This window comes from Saccostrea echinata, unplaced genomic scaffold, assembly GCF_033153115.1.
Source record: "Saccostrea echinata isolate AGI-Se365-2 ecotype Australia unplaced genomic scaffold, CSIRO_AGI_Sech_v1 ptg000015l, whole genome shotgun sequence".
Classification (NCBI taxonomy): domain Eukaryota; kingdom Metazoa; phylum Mollusca; class Bivalvia; order Ostreida; family Ostreidae; genus Saccostrea; species Saccostrea echinata.
The window spans coordinates 8,463,051-8,489,538 of NW_026889764.1; the positions used below are offsets into that span (position 1 = coordinate 8,463,051).

Sequence of the window (26,488 nt, forward strand, 5' to 3'; positions counted from 1 at the left end):
TTTTAAATATATTTCTCTGTAAAACTTTGACACCCTATGCACCCTTTCATAACCCTTGAAGTCATATTTTGAACAAATTGAATATTAAGATAATAAGTATGTTGACATAAGGTTATTTTGTCTTTCCATGTGCTCGTTTGTTCTTTAATATCTATCTGAATAAGATGGATTCAATTGAAACCGAAAATATAATAGATTGATCTGTTAAGAAGTTTTCAATAAAATATCAGTTTAAAAACTGCTTAATATGCCAGCGGATTTCGGTTTTAATTTTAGTAATCTAATGTAAGGGTATACATATTCCCTATGAGAAAGCGTGCAAATTTATATGTCAGAAAGTAGTAATTTCCACTTGTCAACCATATTTAAGGTCTGATACTATAACGAGCAAACCACATGTCCACCGTACCCGATGTTTATTCCTGCTAGAAAAAAATTTATTTATTATCTTGCATTTTCCTTCCTTTCTTTAACTCAAATGATATGGAAAGAGACTAGAAGGTGGAAATTAGGCCTCTAATAGCTACCTTTTTTCCCTTTTTCTTTTTCTTCTTCTTCTTTTTTTTTAATTCTGAGCACATAAAATAAGAACCCCCCCCCTCCAAAAGAGAGAGAGATTGAAAAGGCCTCCAATTGTTCTCTGAAGAATTAATTCAGTTCCTCAGAAGCTTCTGACATTAATAATTGCCTTTACCAATGGGAATATCAAAGATTAGCGTTAATTTGGGCTTTGGTTGAGTTCTGCCTGAACAGCTAAATCTAGACCGGAGAAAATATGCAGATTTTATTGGGATGCTAAACATGAAAAATTGAAATTAATTTCACCCAAGGATGTTGTGCACTGGCGGATTTAAGGGGGGCGTGGGGGGCGCACGCCCCCCCCCCCCCTAAAATTTTCAAAGTATGACATGACTAATATTAATAATGCCATACTTTGGTTTTATAATTAATGGTCAATTAAAAAATGGTAATTTTATTTGATGACCTAGTATCGGTTTTCTTAAAAATCAAGTCTGAAAACCTTGCATTCCCTAGGCTATGAATGTTATCTCATAATTATTCAAACCGGAAAACGTCTCCCGATTTCGTTTGAAGGGTAGACTGCACTTATCAATTTCATGATGCAAGGAAAAATACTGCAATATTTAAAGGCTGGTCGAAGGTAAATAAATGAATTTTAAAATCAGACGGTCTACGTTACTAACCCGTCCACTGATTGATGTATTTATTTATCAAATGGTGTAACTATGCAGTAATTTACTTACATAGACACTAGACTTTTTTCATTACACAAATCTCATAATCTTTCCATGCATATAAATGGAATTTAACGTCAGGATAGGTTAGGATGGTGTAACTTCGACCACCTGGTTAATTTCGACCGTTCATAAATACCTTAAAATAATTTGTTTATAACCCATTATAGTGCACACACATCTATTTTATGCAGAAAGAAAATGCATTTTTCATATACAAATCAATGTCGATAATAATAGGCGAAAATTATTTCTTCACTGGAAAATTACATCCAAGAAGAAACTTTATCGCCCGAAAAATTACGGACGAGTATTTTTAAACCATTGCGGGGAATTATCAGTTTATCACCTCTGAAAATATCTTGTATATATAGACAGACACAGTGGAATTCCTGGCGTGAAATTTATCAACTATGTTTAATTTTGCAACTTAAATTCATACCTTTTTAATGTATAGTATTTAGTTTTTACAAATAAAATGCAAATCAGCTGAACAGAAATCGGCCGAAGTTACCCATGCATGAATACGGCGTCAGCGGGTAACTCAGTTCGACCAATGAAAATGACGCAATGCTATTTGTTACCAGAAAAGAATCATGACCACTGTCCGTATAAAAAAATTATTAGGATAAGTATTATGTATAAGAATACTCCGTAGAAACTAGTTCTATAACAGTAAAAAAATCATCTGCTCTGTTTACATGCGTTTAGATGCCTGCGCATATATATATACATTTGTAGCATACATTGACAAATCGGTAAATCAGTCTCTAGGCACCTGGTGCACTTAATGTCTTCAAATTAGGTACATTTTGAAAATTACTTTTTTTGTCAGCATTTTTTCACAATCTTTTATGTTTAACAACAGAATAATTTAAAATAATATATATATATATTTTTTTTAATTAGAGATGACGCGAATAATTTCGTTTATATTTGCACATCGATCGAAAATACCCCATGTGCGGTCGAAGTTACCCAACACACTTATCTTGTTTTTTTTTGGTTTGTGTGTGTATTTTTCTTTTAAAAAGTGAAATATCATAGTGTACATAACTAATCAATACCACTATTTTTGTGCCTGGTTTTACTCTTAAAATTCACGAAAACCCAGGAGCTTCGCCCCCTGAGCTCCCACCAGGGCTTCGCCCTGGACCCCCTGGGGGCCCTAAGGCGGCCCCAGACCCCCTGCCTGAACAAAGTTATCCATGCCCCCCCCCCCCCCTAATCACAAATCCTGTATCCACCCATGTTGTGCCTGTGCTAAGTGGTAAGTTTGGTTGAAATTGTTGACTAAACCTCTGTCGACCAAATAGACGGTAATTTTTAAAAGACTTAAATTAAGTGGACTCTAAGGTTTTAGAAGTCATAAAGGAGAAAAAGCGATGTACGACGGATCAAATTCGATGAGAAAACACACCTGAGACATTGTGAGCTAAACAACACAGCAATCTGATGATTACCACCAGCTGGTTTTTCGCGTAAGAAATGTATTTCCACAGTTCGGGAAAAACAAAGCTATCCGCGTCAAATTAATATTTTATCGAGACTCTTGCTGTTCCGATGGCAACAAGTGAAAAACATGGTCATGGAGAAGAAAAGGCAAAAGAAGTTTTTGTCTGTCAGAATTGCAAATTCTCAGCTCATTACGACTACTTTGGAAGAAAACCGCCTTTTTCCAAGTCTTTTGTGTAAGTACATGTATGTGTTGTCAGGGAAGCGTTTAGCATATTATGTAATGTACATGTAACTCTAGGACTATATTATATGTACATCGGCAGATCTTTTGAGACACATTCGACTTCTCTGAAATATATATATATATTTTTTGAAAAACTTCAAGACTTTGTAGATCGCAAATAACATGAAAAATAATTGCCTCACATTATAATAACAATGATCTATAAATTGTTTCATCACAGCTAGTACATTCAGAAAACGGAAAGGAAAATCAGTCTTTATTTACACAGGTATGTTAAGGCAGTTCTTATGTAATTATTGTGAAAAATTACAATTCTCATACTAATAAAGCAAAAGTAGAACGGTTTTATTGTGAAAAGGTTGGGGAGGCTCAAGTCATTGACTAATAGTTTTGCAAAAAATACAAACAATTTTCAGAGGTTGCCTTTGGAGTGACATGTGTTCTCTCACAAACACAATATGGTGGAATCAATTTGTAAATAAAATATTATAAAACGCATATATTTCTACTTTCACTTCTCTACACATTAAATTATGAACTTAGCCAATAGGAAACATTGTTAGTATAGCTATACTAAAAGCAAAACCAGATTGCATTTTGACCCTCAAAAATTCTGTTTGACCCCCAAAAATTCATTTCAAAGGGTCATAATGACCCTTGGTTTTCAAAGTTATATTAATAAGTTTTCAAAGATATATCAGTATAAAGACAGCAATATGAAATTTTATGATGGAAAAAAAATGTATTCTTTTACATGTACCTGTAACCTTTCAGTATTTAATAATTAACATTCAGTGTATTATATACAGTCTTTTTTATATGACTTACCAAATCTCCAGATGCTATTTTGAACATCTTAACTAATAATTGTTTGCATTATTATTTAATATCAAATTTCATTTACTGTTATATTTATCCTACCAATAATTATAGAGTATTTTGAAATATTTAATGAAGAAAAATAATTTTCAAATTTGATATTTTTAAAGTTTAAAAAAAAAATTTTTTTTTGTCCTTTTTTAGTTACACCATAATTTAAAGATGTGGATCTAATAATTGTTCAGTATTCTCAATTTAGCAAGTGCCTTGGACACTTATTAGAGTGAATACAATATTGAGATAAAATTCTTCTGTGTCTCATTCAAAATAGTTATGTTATACAATTATTAACAAACCACCTTCCTACAATGGGTGAAGGTGTTATACTTTTGCATTTTGCTGCCAGTAATGATAAAAACTGAGGACTAGACAGCTAGTTCTCATCAATCAATCCAAAAAAAAAAACCCTACACACATCTAAGACTAAAGTACAGTATAACTTGTTTAGTATGAACATGGATATAGTGAATTTACAGATAGAGCAAAGTTTTTTGCAATCTCCAGCAAAATCCTTAACAATTCCTTGTAAAATTTTACGGATATAATGAACTCGGATATATAGCTAACTTTTTGTGTCCCCTAGAAGTTAAAAATAAAGAAATTCACACCTTTTATAGCAAATTTTTAAAGATCTAAATTTTAAAAATATTGAACTGACATTAATTTTTTAAGTATTTATATTTGAAATTCAATTCATCTGAAAACTTTTGAACTTTAAGGTAAATTTTCTAATTTATACTCCCCTAAACAGATTTGGTAGTCATACTTCAATGAAAAAAAACTATATTGCGAATTCGCTATGTGTACTTTAAGGAATTCATTGTACAGATATAACAAGTTACAGATATAGCGAAGTATATTCGCAGGTCCCAAGAACTTTGCTATAACCAAGTTTTACTGTAGTCACATTTGTTTTAAAGCATCCAGTTATGTCTAGCCTTTTCATGATTTTGTGAGCGTATTCTCCTAAAATCTTTTTTTTTCTTGATAAGAATGCAGATGGATTGCTGTATATGCTGTATATTGTATGGCAACAAACCAAGGAAAATAACATTAAGAAAATTTGAACATATAGTAGTAATGAAGATTTGCATAATTTCCTGAACAGTTATAAAATTTTGTATGTAGATAGCTAAGTGCATAAATGTTTTAAAATATGCATTATTTTTTTTAATATTGGCATCATAAAATGGATTATTGTGACATGAAATTGATCTGCAAGTCTTTGCCTATTCAGGGCATTTGAATGAACCTTGTTGTACTAGTGTGATTATTAATAACAGCAAATCATAAATAAAATCAATAGATTATATTGAAATGTGAATATTAAAAAGAATTTACCTACATGATTTATTAATGTAGATAAATCTACATAATTTATATTTAGACTGATAGAAGAAGCATTTGTGGTACAGTGTATACATCTTATATTTAGATTGATGGAGGGAGCATTTGTAGTATACATTTTATATGTAGATTGATGGAGAAAGCATTTGTGGTATACATATTATATGTAGGTTGATGGAGAAAGCATTTGTGGTATACATTTTATATGTAGATTGATGGAGGAAGCATTTTTGGTATACATTTTATATGTAGATTGATGGAGAAAGCATTTGTGGTATACATTTTATATGTAGATTGATGGAGAAAGCATTTGTGGTATATGTTTATATGTAGATTGATGGAGGAGGCATTTGTGGTATATGTTAATATATGTAGATTTATGGTATATATAGATTGATGGAGAAAGCATTTGTGGTATACATTTTATATGTAGATTGATGGAGAAAGCATTTGTGGTATACATTTTATATGTAGATTGATGGAGGAGGCATTTGTGGTATATGTTTATGGAAGGGAATTACCGCCAAAAGTCTATTTATCTTGCTTTTATTCTTATTCTGCCTACTTCTTTATTCTTTGTTATTATTGTAACTATATGTCACTTTATTGTTTTCATATTCGTCTTTGTTACATTTCACTTTGAACTTTTTTCATTCTTCATTTTGTCCTTACATCTATGTTGCTTTATTCTTGTAAATACGTTCTTCAAATTGATACAGTTTCTTTAATAAATAATTATGATTATCTCTATTACAAATGTAAATTCAGTCATGCAAACCATGAAGCACATTCAACGAAGACGAATACAAGTAGTGTGAATTTAATGCTGCATTATAACGCTAGGTGGCAGGGTGTTCGCGGCGAGTGTTGGTAAAATTAGGTACGCAAACCCGGGCCGGAGTTATTCGAGATTTTTCAATTTTCTGCCTTAATACTTTATCAATCGAACCCAAATTTTCAAATGGTGTATGTTATAGGTTCAGGCATGTACCCGGTGTCGTTCCCCCTGACGGCTGGCTAGATGGTAAGACTTCCCCCGGAGGACTAGCTATATAGTGAGACTTCTCCAGGGGAAGTCTCACTATATAGTCAGTCTTCACCCTTCATAGCGAAACTTTCCCCTTTAATTTAGAATATTTTTTTTTATTGTAAAACAATGTTTATATAATAACGTTTTCAGTGTTTGGATGAAAGTTCTCCGTCCTATATGAATGAATAAATAAATAAATATATGAATAAATGATTAAAACATTTTAATAGTGATTTTTATAATTAAAACATTAATTTAACCATGCAGGTAAACATAGGTAAACTGCACGTTTCTACGGGCAATGACCTCTTTACTGTTAAATTAATTGTGTCTAAATTTTCTTTTGATAAGAATCGTCTCGGAACAATACAATAATCTGCTGTGCACGATAAATTTTTAATGCGCACTTTAATATTGATTCATTTGAAACTATATATATATATATATATATATATATATATATATATATATATATATATATATATATATATATATATATATAAGATCATTACCTAAATATGCAATATATACATTGTCGATGTAAATAAAATCCAAACCAAACACGGAAGGGGAAGTCTAACTGTGGTCGTTTAGGGCGGAAGGCTCACTACATAGTCATTGCCCCCCCCCCCCTCCCGGAGGGGAAGTCTCACTATATAGCCAGGCTTCCGGGGGAAGACTCACTATGGAGGAAGTCTCACTATATGACACCGGTAGCGGGGGGGGGGGGGGGGGGGGGCTGGCCACCAAACATTTTTCTAGTCATAACTTTTTACTACAGAAATTGTTCATTGAAAGTCTGGTTGCCCCCCCCCCCCAACTTTTTGTCGCAGTATAGTCAAATAAGGGTCATGTACGTAGTGATGTATGAGTAAAATTTGGTACTGAAAGAAGTTGGACCCCCTTCCCCCCAAATAGGATTTTCGAGTTTGAAGAATTTTCCTCTTTTTTTTCCTTGTTTGTTTGTTTTTTGTATGTTTGTTGTTTGTCTCTTTTTTTGTGTTTGTTTTGTTTTGTTTTTGTTTTTGTTTTGTTTTTTTTTTGTTTGCTTGTCAAGTTTTAGGTAAGACTTTTTTTTCTCTGGGTGCCCCTTTCAAAAACAATGCTACGTTTCTAAGTTTTATCTGTTTTCGCTGTAAAAATTGCCAATATTTATATTCATGTATTTATATTTTGAAAATCTCAATATTTCAGATTATTAGGTCACCTGAGTCACTCAGGTGACCTATTGCTATCCGTTCTCGTCCGTCGGCGTGCGTCGTGCGTTAACATTTGAACATTTTCAGCTTCTTCTCTGAAACCTCTCAACCAATTTCAACCAAATTTGGCATATAACATCTATGGGTGAAGGGGGACAAAATTTGTGAATTTCATGGTCCCTGCCCCCCTGGGGCCTGAGGGGTGGGGCAAAAACCACTAAAATTAATGCAATCTTTAAAAATCTTCTTCTTTACTCCTGGACATCAAGCAGTCAAACTGTTAGCATGATTGTAATAAGCATTGAGCCCTCTACCAAAATTGTGAAATTCATGGCCCCAGGGTAAGGGGTTCTGGGGCTAGGGTGGGGCTATATAGATCATATAGTAAAAGTGCATTATTTCTTCAAAAATCTTCTTCTCTGCTCCTGGGTATAAAATAAACTAACTAAGTACACAGTTATGATAAGCAAGAATGCCCCTTCCAAAATTGTGAATTTCATGGCCCCTTGGTCAGGGGTTTTGGTGAAAGGGGGGGGGGGGCTCTATTGATTATATAGTGAAAATGCATTATTTCTTTGAAAATCTTCTTCTCTGCTTATGGGTATGAAATAAACTAACTAAGTACATAGTTATGATGAGCAAGAGTGCCTCTTCAGAAATTTTGAATTTCATTGCCCCTGGGTCAGGGGTTTTGGTGAAGGGGGGGGGGGGTTATTGATTATATAGTGAAAATGCATTATTTCTTTGAATATCTTCTTCTCTGCTTATGGGTATTAAAGAAATTAACTAAAAACATAGTTATGATGAGCAAGAGTGCCTCTTCAGAAATTGTGAATTTCATGGCCCCTGAATCAGGGGTTCTGCTGTTAGGGTGGGGCTCTATTGATTATATAGTGAAAATGCATCAATTCTTTGAAAATCTTCTCTGCTCCTGGGTATTATTTAAACAAAGGAATTGCATGGTTATGATAAGCAAAAATGCCTCTTCCAAAATTGTGAAATTCATGGCCCCAGGGTCAGGGGTTCTTGTGAAAGGGGGGGGGGGGTGGCTCTACTGATTATATAGTGAAAATTCATAATTTCTTTCAAAATATTTTTTCTACTCCTGGTTATAAAGCAAAGAAACAAGTGTATAGTTATGGTGGTAGGGTAGGGCTGTGTTAAATAGTAAAAGTGCATTATTTCTTTGAAAATCTTCTCTGCTCCTGGGCATATTGGAGGCAAACAGAGTAAAAGTTTTAATAAGCAAGGGTATTTTTACCAGAATTTTAAACATCTGGACCATTTGGTCAAGTGTTCTGGTCCTGGCCAGGGCTCTATTAATTTGTATTCTACTGAGTGAAGTTATTCCCCTTTGCCATTCACCTTTGATAATTAATCAGTGTAGATAATGTATTTGAAAGGTTAATAGAATAAGAGAATTATGCAAGAACATTGATTGTATAATACAAAAAGTACTTTCCTAGTTTTAATGATCAGGTAGACCTGGAAGTAATAGATGAATAAAAGTGAAACAAAAATAACTTATCTTTTTTAATGTTCTTCAAAGGCCAAGTGAGGCCAGTTTGAGATATTTTGTTAAAAGTCTGTATGGTAATAGCGATAAATGGGGGACAGATAGATAAATCTTACTATTTTCCTTGCTTTTGGAAAAAAAAGCTTTATTTTTAGGTCACCTGAGTTTACTCAGGTGACCTATTGCTATCCATTTTTGTCCGTCGGTGTGCGTTAACATTTGAACATTTTCAGCTTCTTCTCTGAAACCGCTCAATCAATTTCAACCAATTTTGGCATATAGCATTAATGGGTGAAGGGGGACAACATTTGTGAATTTCATGGTTCCTGCCCCCCTGGGGCCTGAGGGGTGGGGCAAAAACCACTAAAATTAATGCAATCTTTAAAAATCTTCTTCTTTACTCCTGGACAACAAGCAGTCAAACTGTTAGCATGATTATAATAAGCATTGAGCCCTCTACCAAAATTGTGAAATTCATGGCCCCTGGGCTCAGAGTTCAGGCTCTAGGGTGGGGTCAAGGTCAGGTGTGTGAATGTTGAAAATGCATAATATCTTAGATTTTTTTCTTAACTCCCAAATTTCAAGGAGGTTAAATGTTTTACTATTATATTGAGCAACGAGTTCTCTACCAAAATTGTGAAATCTATGGCCCCTAGGTTCAGGGTTCAGGTCCCAGGGTGGGGCTACAAATGTAACTTTGTCATATATTGAAAATGTATAAATTAAAAAAAAATGTCTTATGTTTCTAAATTGTGATCTGAAAGCAGTTAAATGTTGGCATGAATATAATAGCCCTCAACACTGTGGAATGTATTACCCCTCAGTTTTGGGTCCAGGCCCCAGGGTGGGGCTAAGTTAAATTGCACAATTAGGCCTATATATATTCAATTTTGAAGAAGCATTTTCGTCATAATGTACACTTTAATTATATGTAACAAATGTTTATGTGATGTTTGATGTTTTTAAACAATATCTTAAATTCATTCGCGCAAGGAAGAAAACAGTTGTGATTTTTATAGCGACGGTTAATCAACCCGGTGTTTAGGCCTACCATTAGAACATCCACGCATGCGCAGAAACGATCGTCTGGAAGAAGATAGACTCGAGCGTCCTAAGTAGAATATATACGTTTTTTTTCAGGTCTAAGGTTTTGCATTACGAACGGTGGGTTTGAGTGTTACGATTTTGTTACGTGCTTTTGCAAATACATCGCATTCTTTTTGGTAATCATTAGATCCCTTTCAGCTTTGTTGAAATAATGGCTTATGATGGACGAGCTACGAAGAAAAAGCATTTTATATGCAGTAATAAATTATCTGCACTGGGTGTTTAATATTGTTTTTGTTTTGCTTTCTTATTGTATATAGGGAATTTATGCTCAGAACTTTAAATGTCATGAAATAATCAGATCGAATTATCTCGGAAGCAGCGGGGTAGATCATTGAATTACGTCCGATTTGGTATGGTGGAAAATTTCTACATTTTAAAATTTGGGATTAAGATACTGTTTCAACTTTTTACATATTTTTGTATTCAATACAGATTGTTAAGGCTAATTCTTTGATTTATTTTGGCAATGGGAAGTTTTGCCCCCTATTGACAATTCGTACTGAGACTATATTCACCACATAAAACGTTTTGTGCCATATATAATGTATATGGTACATGTTAATATTTGTGTGTATACTTATAATTTACTTATTTAGTATATTAGATTTGATTAAACTACTCAAAAAAAGGTGTTAGTTTTTTCATCTTGTTCTTTTAGTTTGGGATACTTGTATTTATCAAATCATTTATTCATGCACTTAGGGACTAGCAAATACATGTATGTATATATGTTTATTCAGGAATCTTAATTTTATTTGAATACACCTAAATGATTCAGAGACTCTCAAAGCAATTAGGCAAATTACTGGTATGCCAATAATTATTCATGAGTGCAGGGCTAGAAACTCTCCAAACAGACAACTCAGAATTAATTGCTAGTATCAAAAAATTAACTCATAATTTCCAAAGAGTACTTGCAATTTTATAATATTTTTATCATTAAAACATAACATTACTTAATAATACTACTGTTTAATACATAATGACAATATGTACATATTTAACTTTACTGTTTATTAACAGAATGAATTTAAAAGGAAAATTCCAGAGGTCATGAATTAAGATATTTTTATGTTAGACCCCTGATGTCATTGAAGGATTTCATGAAATTCATTGAAAATCAGTAGATAAACATGTAATTAGTATGGAGTCGTATGCCTGCACGTGTTCTTGCTCTTTATAGGCTATTCATTCAGTTAATTTCTCAATTATCAATGAAAGAAGATTTATAATGTAGGTTTATGTTATGTGTCCATAAAGTGAGATTTCTAAATTGAAAACAAGTCGGGATATCATTGATGCGTATTGAAAATGGCTGCTATTAGGTTTAAACTGAAATGCATTTAGCATTTCATTGAACTTTTTCAAATGTATATATATATATATGCAGCATAAACATGAAATGATTCAAAAAGGGAAGATTGTCAGCATGTGTATGCACATGCATTGAACTCTTATTGGCATATCATTTTACAGTAATATTTACTTGAGTAAATGAGCTGTTTGGTAAACACTGTAATGACCACCATTACAATTAGTATTAGTTACTTTTGGAAGCAAAAGACTAAGATTTAGTTGCTGAATTTTTCTTTTTCAGGTGCAGGAAATTTAGATTGTTTTTTGCATGTTCATAATTATCAAACAAAACTTCTAACACATCATTAGAATAATAATACATGTATCAGTGTAGTCTTGCAGATATACAGTAAAACGCACTTATAACAAAGTGCCATGGATGGACGCTTTTGCTTCACTTTAAGCGTAATTCGTTATAGCCATTAATTATGCCCCTGCCTTATAATAGCAGGAGGCATATAGTGTTACCCTATTCTGTCATTCCGTCATCATTGACTCTCTGTTCATTATCTCTGCAACAGTTGCACACATTCAACTCAAATCTGACATACGGATACGTCATAGTAAAACCCAAGTCAAGTTCGAATTTGGTCATGCTCTGATGGTTTTTGACAGAGTTATCCCTCTTGAATTTAGAAAAAAATAAATTTTCAGTTTCCACTCTCGTACTTTTGTAGGGATGTATGCATAAGGTTGAAGTTGCATTTGAAGTTATTTAACCAGCAAATTCAGGTCAAGTTTGAATTTAGTCATGGTTCGTTGATTTTTGACAGAGTTATCCCTTTTGAACTTTAAAAAAAAGAAGAAATTTTCAGTTTCCGCTCTCAAACTTTTTTAGGGATGTATGTATAGGAACAATTTCACAAAACATTTAAATTGCCATCTTTGATTATAGGGCCATCCTAATAAGGTTAACATTGTATAGTTTTTAGACGGGGTCACGTGACCCCGTCTGTTAGTTTTCTGTCAGTCAAGGCCTCAAAACGGAAACCGTGTGTAGAACACATTAATCAAATCTATACTATATGAAAGAGTGCAGAAATTGTTTTGATCAAAATATAAACACTCTGGATCAAACTGAAGAGATTGATATGATGTTTTTCATACTCAAATTAATGAAGTATTTTGAAAATTTCAAACGTAAATAATTTAATTGTAAATAACACTAGTAAACAAACTACTCACCTGCGTAGTATTACGACTGCGTACGCATAATCGATTGTTTGGTTCCGGAAATGTATTAATTCGGACCCGGTGAAATTCGAACAATTCAAAAAGGTTTCTTTACTTCGATATTTCTACTACAAAGTAAATGAAAATCGTTAAGATATATTTTCACATTTTTTTATGTGCTATTAAAAAAAATAAGTTGGTATCAAAACCCTATAAAAAATTTTCCCAATGCATTAATAAAATTTGTGAAATCTAGCATGAAGTTTATTTTGACCCCATCTTTCAGTAATGTCTCAGTACTTTGATTATCTGAGTTATGCACCTTGAATTTATAGAAAAAAAATCTTTTGTGCAAACAAATTTAAAACTAAATGTGGCGTATGAAATTTTGGCTGTCTGCAGGGGTATTCAATGGCGTTATGACACAAATTTTTTAAATTGTTTAATTTTTTAAAAATATTTTACTATATATTTTAAAGTCATGGGAAATTAAAATCACTTCACTGTAAGCGCCAATTCATTATAAGTATGTTCGTGTAAGCGTGTTTTGCTGTATTCCAAGTGCTAAAGTTTTTTGGTGTTTCTGCAAATGCAGTTTAAGGACAACTCGCCTGAGTCAAAATTCAATATATTTATAACGTTTTAGATTCTTGCTGTGGCCTTCAACTCAACATTTAGATGTATGGACAATGTATTGTCAATTAACAATGGTTATTTCTATTCTTATGTCTACGCGATATATCCCGGTGAGCTTGAGATAAAAGATACCACAGAGTCTAACACATCTGTTTCATATTTGGTAATTTTATTAGAAAAAGATTGTAATGGTAATCTAACACCAAAGCTTTATGATAAAAGTGATGACTTTTATTAACTTTTCAATCGTCAACTTCCCTTACTTATGCAGCAATATACCCTTATCACCTGCATACGGGGTTTATATCTCTCAGTTGATTCAATACGCCAGAGCATTCTCTATGTATGAACAATTTCTAAAATGAGGGAAGTTATTCACAAACAAGTTGATGGAACAAGAATATCAGCAGTCTCATTTAAAGTCATCATTTTGTAAGTTCTTTGGCGATACCATGACCTTGTCAGAGAATACAATTTTTCATTAAGTCAAATGCTGACTGACCTTTATCATACTAATTGTTAGGCCATTATTTACACACTGAATTGTTGACGGATTTTCCATTATTTCCTGATCATGACGAGGAGCACACGGCGGGTGTGACTGTTCGGCACGGGAAGCTCACTCCTCCATGGCACCTGATCCCACCTCTGATGTCTTAGAGGTCCGTGTTTGCTCTGCTCCTATTTTGTAATGTTTAATGGACATTTGAGCTCGAATACTGTTTGTTATGTCCACATATTTCATTCTTTGGTGTTAAAAATTTTGTGAATTTTCATGCAGCATTGTAGTTTAATTGAATAGTGGGTAGGAAGAACTGATAAAGAATATCAAAAGCTTAGCTAGCTTAAGTTGTTTTTTCATTTGTTCAAAAGACATGAATGCAGTTGTTCATAGATAATTAATATTTGTGCAGTTAACTTTAGTACAGCTTATGTGTTTTCCAGTAAGTTCGAGGTCACTAGAGAAACAAATAAAATTCTTGTGTGGTCTGTAACATTGTAAGGGACAATCATTGGAAGCTCATACTTTCTACAAAAAATCTTTATGACATGAGGGTATATCATGAAGTTTACCCAAGGTCATTCTAGCAAGTTCAAGGTCAGGTAGATAAAAATTAAAATTAATTATTGTCTGGGCTATAACTTTGTAATGGAGAATCATTGGAAGTTCATACTTGGTATAGAGATTGTTTGTGAACAGAGGGTGTGTCTTGACTTTGATCTAAGGTCATTCTGATAAGTTCAAGGTCAATGCCAGAAAAAGTATAAAATTCTTTTCCAGGGTACAGCTTAGTTATGGAGTATCAGTGTAAGCTCATACTTCCTACCAAAATTCTTTATGACCTGAGGGTATGTCTTGATCCTGATCCAAGGTCATTGCAGCAAGTTCAAGGACACTGGTATTAAAAGTGTAAATGTATAATTTTCTAATGAAGAAACATGGCATGTCCATGTTTCATTAAAAAATTACTAATGACCAGAGAATGCGTCATTTAACCAAGGTCTTTTGGCAAGTTCAGTGTCACATTTACAAAATTTGAATGGCACATTAAAAGAAATGCAGAAGGGGGGGGGGGTATTTTATGAGATTGTTCCGAGTATTTTTTGTTACCAGTATTTCTATGAAGAAAGTTGAACCACTATAGCAATAAGGACTTTGACTTGGAAAAGAAAATCATTAACAACATTAGAATAGGTGCCATTACTTTGACTTATTACCCAATCATTCTTAAAAAGAAGAATTTTATAGATTCTTTCCTCTGTATTCCAGTGTAAAACTTTTTATTCCCTACTTGACACCCTATCACTAGAGATTATACAAACTTGAATATAAAAACAAGGGCAAGGCTTCATATTGGTTTGATTAATAGTGGTCATACTGTTCTTGAGAAAAGATTAACTAGTTTTTCGTATTAAAACTTCAGCTCTAAACTTATGTCTCACACTAGGCCAAGGGTTATATTAAGGACTCTCTATACCCGAGTGCAAAATGTTTTTTGGGACATTGAGAAAATTGTAATGTATAAAGGGGTAAATAATATGCTTATCTATTTAATTTTCAGTATTATGGTGTGTGGCATTTACTCCCAGAAAAAAATGTTCAAAGACAAGAAATTTACAATAACAGAATTCACTACTGTTTTACTCCAGTGGAGAAAATATATGCAAATTAAATATTAAGTTAATTTATCTTGGCATTATAAAATGTTTTGAATGCTTGCATTAATTACAAATTGAGTAATACACTGTAGATTTCAATTTATTTGAATTTATATCAAATGGCAGATCACTCTAACTTGAGAAAAACACCACAGAATCTGAACTCTTTAGTGTGCAGTTTAGAGAGGGTTCTTCTGTTATTTTAGGGAAAGGTATTATTGAAAGAAGTAAGTACTAAATATTACTTAAAGAATACTGATTGAATTACATGTACTAGTAGTTGTATGTGTTTTGCAGAAACCTGGTGATGCCACGCAAGAAGAACTGGCGGGTTGGATTGGCCAAGAAGGGGAACCGGAGTCGTGCCAGCAGTGACAATAGACTCGTGGATACTAGCCACGTAAAAAATAGTACATAGGACCCAACGATTGACGAAACATTTGACAGACCTTTGAGACTCGTGGATACTAGCCACGTAAAAAATAGTACTAAGGACCGGGGGGATACTGCCTCCTTAAAAAGAGTACTAGATTTGCCTTCGGGCGCCAGTAACATTGCAAATTTGCCTTCGGGCACCAGAAACATTACAAATTTGCCTTCGGGCGCCAGTAACATTGCCAGTTTGCCTTCGGGCACTAGATTATTTGGAACAATTAATCAAGCAAATAATTTATTTCCAACTTTTTCTCGAGGAGTTCAGTGCACATGTAATGCTTTGATGTCTATCATTTTGCAAAATGCATCCACTACATCAGAACTTGATGAGGTGCTCTTTGCTGGGGATGATTTATTTAGACTCAGAATTGCAGAATTACAATCAAGTGTTCAATTTGTTTCAAAAATGCTACAATTCCAAGAACTTCCCAAGTCTGTTTATGTGCATGACAACCAGTATGAAATAAGCTATTTTGAACAGATCTATGGAACAGTGACTCATATAGATTGGGATCAGTCATGTCAAAATAATAATTTGAAGAAAGGTATTGAGCTGCTCTTTACAAGATACAATCAAGGATTAATTATAGTTGGAGGAATTTGTTCTGGAATATATGTGGATGACAAGAGGTGTCCTGTATTTTTTGATTCACATTCCCATGGAAAAGATGGTCTTTCATGTGCAGATGGCAAGGCTGTAAAAATCACTTTTGGGGATATTGATCAACTTGTGGACTACATGTTTGCATTTTATCAAAGTTGTAATATATCAATGATAAGCCAGTTTGAGATTCAACCAGTGTCTGTAAAACGAAAAACAAATGTGTCCATTTGTGAGAGACTTTCCTTAATTGACAAGTACTTTGAGTTCCAAAAGAACATGTCTAGATTATGTACTATTTCTGAATCATCACAAGGAAATCGAAATGAATATATGAGAAACTACATGCAAAAAAGGAGGGAAAACTCACAGATAAAACAGAAAGACAAAGAAAGTACCTTAAGAAGTATGACCAAAGCAAGAAAAAGTAAAGAATTTAAAGGGAAAGAACTCACTTCCAGAAAAAGTGTCAGAGAAAATCCTGAAACAAAGCTCAAGGAAAGAGAACGTACATTAAAAAGCATGAACAAGGCAAGAAAAAATAAAGAGTTTAAAGAGAAAGAACTTGCTTCCAAAAAAAGTGTCAGAGAAAATCCTGAAACAAAGCTCAAGGAAAGAGAACGTACATTAAAAAGTATGAACAAGGCAAGACAAAGTAAAGAATATAAAGAGAAAGAACTTACTTCCAAAAAAAGTGTCAGAGAAAATCCTGAAACAAAGCTCAAGGAAAGAGAACGTACATTAAAAAGTATGAACAAGGCAAGACAAAGTAAAGAATTTAAAGAGAAAGAACTTACTTCCAAAAAAAGTGTCAGAGAAAATCCTGAAACAAAGCTCAAGGAAAGAGAACGTACATTAAAAAGTATGAACAAGGCAAGGCTAAATACAGGATTTTGTTTAAAAGAAAGAGAAGCAAAGAAAAAGAAAAGAGACAATGTACAGCAGCTGGAGAAAGAACGGCTTTGTAAACAACAAAGTAGAAGAAATTATAGAGAAAAAGAAAGAGAGAGTGAAAGAGTTTCTAAAGCTAAAAGGAGGCTTGATGCAGAATTTACAGACCATGAAAACAAATTATTAAAGAAAACGTGTCATGGTAATTCGTTGGAAGATTGTATAGAGAAATTTCATGAAGAAGTGAAAATTGGTCCAATTTATGTGTGTACATGTTGTCATCAAACTTGGTTTTGGAAAAGTGTTGTGAAGCTAGATACAACTAATCTTAGTGCTAGTAGTAAAAGTTTTTGTACTGGATTAAGATCTGTGGATGGTATAGAATGGTTATGTATAACCTGCTGTTCAGCTCTGAAGGATGAGAAAATTCCAAAACTTTCTGTTAGAAATGGAATGAAATGGCCTGACCAACCAGATGCTTTGAAATTACACCCACTGGAAGAGAGGTTGATATCTCAACGCATACCATTCATGCAAATAAGAGAATTACCTAGAGGAGGTCAAATGTCTGTCAAAGGAAATGTTGTAAATGTCCCAGTTGATATTCAGCCAACTGTAAATGCCCTTCCACGACAAATAGATGAGCATGTGACTATAGCTGTAAAATTAAAGAAAAGATTATCTCACAAATCGGCATGCTTCACAGAAAATGTTCGTCCAAATATGGTGATGAGTGCTTTACAGTGGCTTATGAAAAATAGTGAGTTGTATAAAGATTCTGGTTTAGTGATAGACCATTCTTGGAGAGATGAAATTGAAAAAAGTAAAGAAGAAACAGTACAAGAACTGATAGGTAGTTCAAATGAAAGCGATGATCGTGAATCTGAAGGAAATGATGATGATTTTTGTGAAGTTTCTTCAAATGATTGTATTCAAGGCAATTCTGATACACTTGTTGATGAAGCAGATATTGATACAAATAAACTCTATGTGTTTGCCCCAGGAGAAAACCAAAAACCAATAAGTTTATTTACAGATAAAGATGCAGAATATCTCTGTTTTCCAACAATATTTTGTGGTCACCGCAGAATTGAAAGTGAGGAAAGAGAAGTTCCAGTACACTACAGTGATATCGCAAAATGGGAGTTGCGCAGTGTTGATAGACGAGCAGCACAATCTGTACCTAACATCTTTTTTAAATTGAAGAAAATTCAAATTAAACAGGTTAGTGATAAAGTTAACTTGGCACTTAGAAGATGTAAATCAAAGGGCAAGAAAATCACTGCAGAACAAGTTTTAAATCCAGCAAATGCAGAAAAAATTGTAAGATTAAATGAAGGGTATTATATATTCAGAACACTTCGAAATTCTCCTGCATATCTTTCATCTAAAAAGAAGGATGTATTTGCCATGATAAGACAGTTAGGTCTCCCAACCTGGTTTATTTCTCTGTCATCAGCCGATACCAGATGGCAAGATCTGCTTAAAACATTGGCAACACTAGATGGAAAAACCCTGTCACAAGAAGAACTAGAGGCCTTGAATTGGAATGAAAAATCAAAACTAGTTAAACAAGATCCAGTAACATGTGCAAGATTCTTTGAAAACAGAGTTCAACTCTTCATCAATACTGTTCTTAAAAGTCCTCACAATCCTTTAGGTGTTGTCACTGATGTGTTTCGAAGAGTAGAATTCCAAAACAGAGGTTCACCACATATTCATATGCTGGTATGGACAAGTGATGCTCCAAAGCACAAGGAAAATAGTAATGAGGAAATTGAAGCTTATGTAGATAAGTATGTCACATGTAGTTTGCAGGAAAATAATCCTCAAATGGAGCAGCTTGTAGAGCTTCAAGTACATAAACACTCAAAGACTTGCAAAAAAGGCGGTAGATCTGTATGCAGATTTGGATTTCCATTGCCACCTTTGCCCAAAACCATGCTTCTTGAACCATTGGATGTTGATGTTGAGCATTATAGAAAGATATATTCTGATATTCAGAAGAAAATGAATGATTACAAAGATGGTTGCAGTTTAGACTATGAGTCCTTCTTAGAGACTATTGTAGAAATGTGTGAGGATGAGTATATAAAATGTATTCGAGCTTCCTTGAAAGGTCCCAAAATATTTCTGAAGAGAAGTCCATCTGAGATGAGAGTGAATTACTATAATTCATCAGTGTTAAAGGCCTGGAATGCTAACTTAGATATTCAGTTTGTACTTGATCCTTATGCATGTGCCACATACATTGTTGCTTATATCAGCAAATCTCAGAGAGGAATCAGTGCAATGCTTGATAAGGCATCTCAAGAAGCTGCAGAGGGAAATATGGATCTTAAGCGTCAAGTTCGACATATTGGAAACAAGTTCTTAAACTTTGTTGAGGTCAGTGCACAAGAGGCAAGTTACTTGATCCTTCAGATGCCACTTACACAAGCTACTAGAGAGATTGTTTTTATAAATACTTCACCACCTGAAGACAGAGTTTTCTTACTCAAACATCAAGATGAATTGAATGAGTTACCCAAGGATTCAACTGATATTAAGGCAGACAGTATGATACAAAGATATGCAAGAAGACCAAAACAGCTAGAAAATTGGTGTTTAGCTGATGTTGTTTCCGAATTGGAAGTAACTTTCCCCAAAGAAATCAGAAAAGATTTACAAGAGGAAGTGAATGATGATAACCCAGAAGATATTTCTGAAGAAACTTTTTTTACTGATCAGGATGTTTTAGTTCATTTGAAAAATGGGATTAAGATCAGAAGACGAAAAAACAAACGAGTTATTAGATATGTAGGGTACAGCCAAAAAACAAATTCTGAACAGTATTACAGAGAAAGAATTCTTCTCTTTCTGCCTTGGAGAAATGAGAATGCTGACCTACTTGGTAGTCATCAAACTTATGAACAGCACTACAGGCAAAAAGCATGTATAATACAAGTTAAGCAAAAGCAGTATGAGCATTTTGTGGATGAATTAGAACAAGCTCGACTTCAAGCTGAAGAAGATCTTGATAATATGGAGACAGTAGCACCAAATACAGAACATGCTGAGGCAGAGGATGCAGAGATAAGTTCTGAACCATCTGAGGAATTTGTTCATTATGATCCTGATACAGTTCAACACAGAGATTTTGATATTGGTCCAGAACTTGGCTTGTCTTCAAAAGTATCTGAAACAGAAATGAGTGCTGTCCGCATTCCTGATGAGCAGTATTATAAACTTTTGCAATCCCTGAATACTAAGCAGAGAGAATTTTACAATCATGTAACAAACTGGATTCAAATCAGAGATGAACCATTATATGCTTTTCTAACTGGTGGAGCAGGTGCAGGAAAATCAGTGGTTATTGATGCAATTTTTCAAACATTACACAGAATACTGTACTCAAAAGAAGGTGAAAACCCAGATGATATTAGAATATTACTTTGTGCTCACACTGGAAAAGCTGCATATAACATCAAAGGGACTACTATTGCATCAGCATTTCACAGGAAAATGTATCAAACCCAGCAACACATGAGTGCAGATGAATTGAACTCATTTAGGACAAAGTACCGTAATTTGTCAGTTGTGATAATTGATGAAATTTCAATGGTAGGAAATAATATGCTGACATTTATAAATGACAGACTTCAGCAACTTACTGGTAGAAAACAAGATTTTGGTGGTATTAGCATCATAGCTGTTGGTGATTTGTATCAGTTACCACCTGTTGGAGACAAATGGATTTTCAAAGACCTTTCTAATCCTGGTCAGAGTTTAGCAAAAAATTTATGGCATGAACATTTTCATATGCATGAACTAACTGAAATTATGAGACAAAAGGATGACCTCAGATTTGCAGAAATGTTGAATAGACTCCGTGAAAACAAGATGACAGATGAAGATAAAGAACTCATTTATCAACACATCATCAGGCAAGACATGCAAGTCTATCCTAAGGAGGCACCTCATCTGTTTATTGAGAACAAGTTTGTTGATTGTTTTAATAACAATCTAATAGAAAACCTTTCAACAAATAAAGTAAATGTAAGAGCAGACACAGACGTTTTATCACAGACAAAACTCTCTGCATCAGTGAAATTAAAACTAGTTCAAAACTTGCCTGAAAACCCAGCATCTACTGGACAATTAAGAACTAACTTGGTTATTGCTGTAGATATGCTCTATGACATATCCGTAAATCTTGATGTTACAGATGGATTGACAAATGGTGCTTCATGTGTTGTGAAATACATTGAATATCAACAATCGCTATTAAGACCAGCTATAGTATGGGTTCTGTTTGCTGACTCGAACATTGGTATTTCAAGAAGACATCAATACAGCCATTTGTTTAGCACAAATGTTAATACTACATGGACTCCCATATTTGAAGCAAAAAGAACATTTGTGTATAACAGGAAGACCTATGAGAGAATTCAGTTTCCACTCCAACCAGCTGCTGGAAAGACAATCCATAAAGCACAAGGAGCAACTCTTTCAAGTGCAGTCATCAGCTTAGCACAGACAAAGCAGTGCAAAATTCCTCATATACATTATGTTGCACTCTCTAGAGTAAGGTCACTTGATGGACTATTCATTCTGGATTTCAATGAAAAAAGTCTTTCTAAAGATGAAAATGTTGATAAAGAGATGGAAAGATTGAGAGAAAATAGATTGCAGCTCTCATACACACCACTTTACTCTGTATGTAAAGATATTAAATTTTTGTTCAACAATGCAAGATCTCTACACAAACACTACCTTGATATGAAATCAGAACCAAGTGTTTTAGCTGCAGATGTTATTGGTATAGCTGAATCTTGGCTTTGTGAATTAGATTCTGATGAATACTTTACTTTGGAGGGTTTTACAATGTTCAGAAATGATGCAAATTCTTCCCAGACCAGATCACATCATGGCATTGTCATATATCTGAGGAATCAATTACAGTGTGTGACATACAACTCTTTTACTACCAAATCCGTTGAATTTTCCATAATTTCCATTATGGCGTCCAATACTCCAATACAGTGTGTAGTTTTATATAAGCAACCTTCTTGTACTCTTCAACTTTTTTACGATATGTTGAAGAACAGATTGCTTCCATTTGTTGACAAAGATAAAAAAAATTGTGATTATGGGAGATTGTAATTTGGATTTGAATACTGGTCAGTATCAGCATTTCCTAAACTTTATGAGAGAAAACTTTGGTTGTGAGCAAGTTATAAACAAGATAACCACAAAAAACAAGACACGGTTAGACCTAATATTTACCAACTTTACTGATATACAAACAGATGTTCTCCAGGCTTATTGGTCTGACCATAATATAATTTATTCTGCTGCAAATATTACTTAAGCTAGCTAATGATAGAAGTGTATAATAATTGTCTTGTCCAGTATTATATAAAAACCCTCTAGAGCACAACACAGGCAGTATGTAAATATTTAGTTTCCAGTGGAAGCTAAATATTTACAAACTGCCAAGAGTGGTTAGGCAAAAACAAGGGTTGCCACTCATCATCTACCTTATTTGTCCCAATAACTCCGCTGTATGTTTAAGTACATGTACATGTATATGATTTTAAAATTCACATAAATTTCCTTATTGGGAAGTTATTGGGACAAAATTGTGTTTTAAAATTATAATGCCCATGAGATGAAATTATTTAGTTCATGTATGTTAAGTTTGCAACCTTTCAACAAACGGCAAAAAACGTACGTGCTGCCTGTCTTTTATATAGTATATTGTTTAATCACGATTCAAGCTCCATTACAACATTGTTTTCTTATAACAGAATATGTAAATTTTTGTGTAATTACACAATATGTAAATTTCTTTGCAAATTTTTGTAATTATTGAATTAAACATTTAAGCCATGTATAAATGGAATGTTATAATGTTCTTTTTTAAAATTGGAATATTATGTTAGTATTTAAAAAGAATCAAGTACTGGTGTATATCTGCAAGATTTGATTGGATCAAATATTAAAAGATATTTTTTATAACATACTTTTTTTTGTGATGTGCCTACATGACTTGATCTGTTAAGTGTGGATGAAATATACACTCAAGTAGCATTTTAATACTTCTATTCCAATGATGAGTTAAATTTACTTTTTTTTTTTTTTCCATTTCATGTTTTTGTGTTTGTAAAGTACTATCTGTTTTGGTAATCCATGTACATGTATTATACAATTATAAAATTAATATTTCATCTCATGGGCATTTAAATTAACATTGATTTCTTAATTTATGCTGATACATATATATTGAAATTAAGAATTAGAATGAAAGAATTTTTGTGTTAATTTATTATATACACATAATTAATGTAGTTATCATACAACCAAGTGTCACAATGGTGTATCAGATCTGCCAAGACATTGTATACAGAACAGTTATCCCTGTTATGTCAAAGACTAACTCCAAGCTGTGTTAATGTGATACTGTTTTATCAACATTTGGTTTATAAAAAATACTGGCTCCTGTATTACATGTGAAACTGTTTCAAATCAACATTCCATTTCTGAAAAGACTAGTTATCTCCCGTGTTACATGTGAAACTGTTGAATCAAAATTCTATTTCTGAAAAGACTCTCTCCCGGCCGTGTTACATGTGAAACTGTTAAATCAACATTCCATTCCGGAAAAGACTGGTTCCCATGTTACATGCGAAACTGTTAAATCAAAATTCCAAATCTGAAAAGACTGGCTCCCATTGAATATGTGAAACTGTTAAATCAACACTCCATTTCTGAAAAGACTTATGATCTACAGTGTTACGTGTGAAACTGTTAAATTTTATTAATATTTCATTTCTGAAAAGACTTTCTGCCATGTTACATGTGAAAATGTTATCTGCATGCATTCTGTTGTACATATATTAATCATATAGATTTAGAATTCATTTCTTATTTATTTATTTTTCATTATGTTTTTGGTGATACTGATATGTTGTTGAGTTACGTACACTAAGACAATTTAGAATTTTCTAACTATGACATTTGTATATATAAGTACTACCATCAAGCATCTATGCTCAAATCTTGTGGATGAAACTATCTACTTTAGGCGTACAGTGTACTGTTGATCAAGAGTTTAAGTCCTAGACCAGCTCTTGTAACTAATTAAATTATGTGTATATAGAAAATTTTATCACCAAATCATTACCAAATTTATCATTTTGAAGTTCTATTAAACCTTTTTAAATGTACATTTATATCCCTTTTCCAATGTATATTTGATTATAAAGAGGCAGGTAGATCTATGTTAATTAATTGTACTTATTTTTGTTTAATTTTCATCTGCGGAAGGCATATATTGGAATAGATACAATATTATATTTGATTTTGTAAAATAGGACATTTAAAGGACGTAGGATGTGGATACTTAAAAAAAAAATATATATATATATATATATACAAATTTATGAAAAGTTTGTATAGACTTGTTTAAAACACATATTTATTATGAAGTTTTCCTATCAATCCATCCTTTCTCTTTTTGCATTATCCCCAAATCTATACTTTTAATAGCTGAATATATGTATATTGAAATTCAGTGCAAAAAAAATATGAACAAAATATCCCCCTAAGAAATTTTAGTTTACCCTAACTTACCATTTAATGAATAATTGGAATCTAGAACCAACACAATTCAAGAAACTATGATAAAACCCCATATCTCTGGATTTCAGGCATCCTATGACCTTAAGATTTATTTCTTAAATCTAAAATTTGTATTATTTAATAAAAGTGTTGATAAATGATTTCAGGCCCTTGTAAACAACTTTAATCTTTCTTTTCGCTTTTGTTATGTGAAGAAGTTCGTTCACAACAATGACTGAATATAGGAAAATTTTCCATTTCTTTGAAATATTTCAATTAGCTATAAATCAGTATTCATTATGCAAATATTTGAATTAAATTGTACTCACATATACTATGAATTTAAAAGTATATTCAATTAATATAAATTCACTGCTTTATGAAATCTTTTCTTACTTTTTTTTTTTTAATTTTAATTTTTTTCCCTTTCATTGTTTTAAACTACAATTAAAGCAAATGATTTAAACCATGTACTAAATATATTTTTGTTCTTGCCATGTTGCATTTATCTGTTCAATACATTTTTGATCATATTGTGAAAAGTTTAGGATAACTTTATGGTTCAATTTTAACAACATCTGCAAATATTAAAATGTATGTATACAATTTATGCTAGGTGGACAATTCAGGTACAGACTCAAAACTTTCTATAATATTGCTAACTCTAATTAAAAAAAATGTTTCATTGCTACCATGATTTCACAATATCTATTTTATGTTGTAATTGTATGAAATCACCAAATATGAAGCATTCACTTTTTAAAGGTAAGTAGCATAGAAAGAGGGGGTCAATGGCCAGCCCGTAAAGGGAGGTAAACCTTGCTTCTTTCAGATGATATAGAAATAAAGTGAAGATTGCTTCCTACGTAGTATGATTGGTGGTAAAATTTCAGACAGTAGACCAATAAAGCACTTTCATATTGTTTGAAAATTGAACAAAGTTAAATATCAATGAATTGTTCACCAGGCTTTATAAATAAATGCAATACTATAGTCAATAACTACGACTTAATTATTTAAATTTTTTTATTAAAATCATTATTATGAACATATTAAAGTCAATAATTGATCCATTGTAATATTTACATGTACATGTATATACATGTAGTAACATGCTTTTGAGTGTGTATATACATTAGTGTGTGCATAATGGAAGTTAAGCAATGCAAGCAGTAAATTTTATCTGGATCAATGTACTCTTTTATAAGGGAATGGTCCTCTTTGCAGTATGCGACTTTGGTTTTCTCCCCTTGATTTGCTTTTTTATGTTGAGTATTGTGTCATATTTTTATTTAAGTTATTGGACAATTTTAGATATTAAGATGTTTAATCATGACTCTTTCCAAACCTGATGTTATGAAAAAGAATTCCATTGATTACATGTAAATCATTATCCTGAGAGAATATAAAACACAATAAATCTGATACGGCTTTTTGTGTATGTCTCAATTTTTATTACAGTATGTTTAAAGGACTGTAAGAAAGAAGAGGATTAATTTGCAGCATATCACTGCTCACACATCAGAGTTTATTTTCAAAAGGATGCATACCTTGTGTAAAATCACATGTATGAGCTAAACAAAACCATGAAC

General features: G+C 32.9%; 1 protein-coding gene across 1 annotated transcript in view; it reads left to right on the forward strand.

The window, feature by feature from the left end:
• The first annotated feature begins 2,819 nt into the window (after window positions 1-2,819).
• The window catches only part of LOC133187481 (cysteine-rich DPF motif domain-containing protein 1-like), a 37,914-nt gene continuing 14,245 nt past the window's right edge, over window positions 2,820-26,488 (forward strand). The window contains exon 1 of the mRNA XM_061322874.1: window positions 2,820-2,947. Coding sequence (XP_061178858.1) covers window positions 2,820-2,947 — 128 coding nt within the window. The remainder of the gene's footprint in view (window positions 2,948-26,488) is intronic.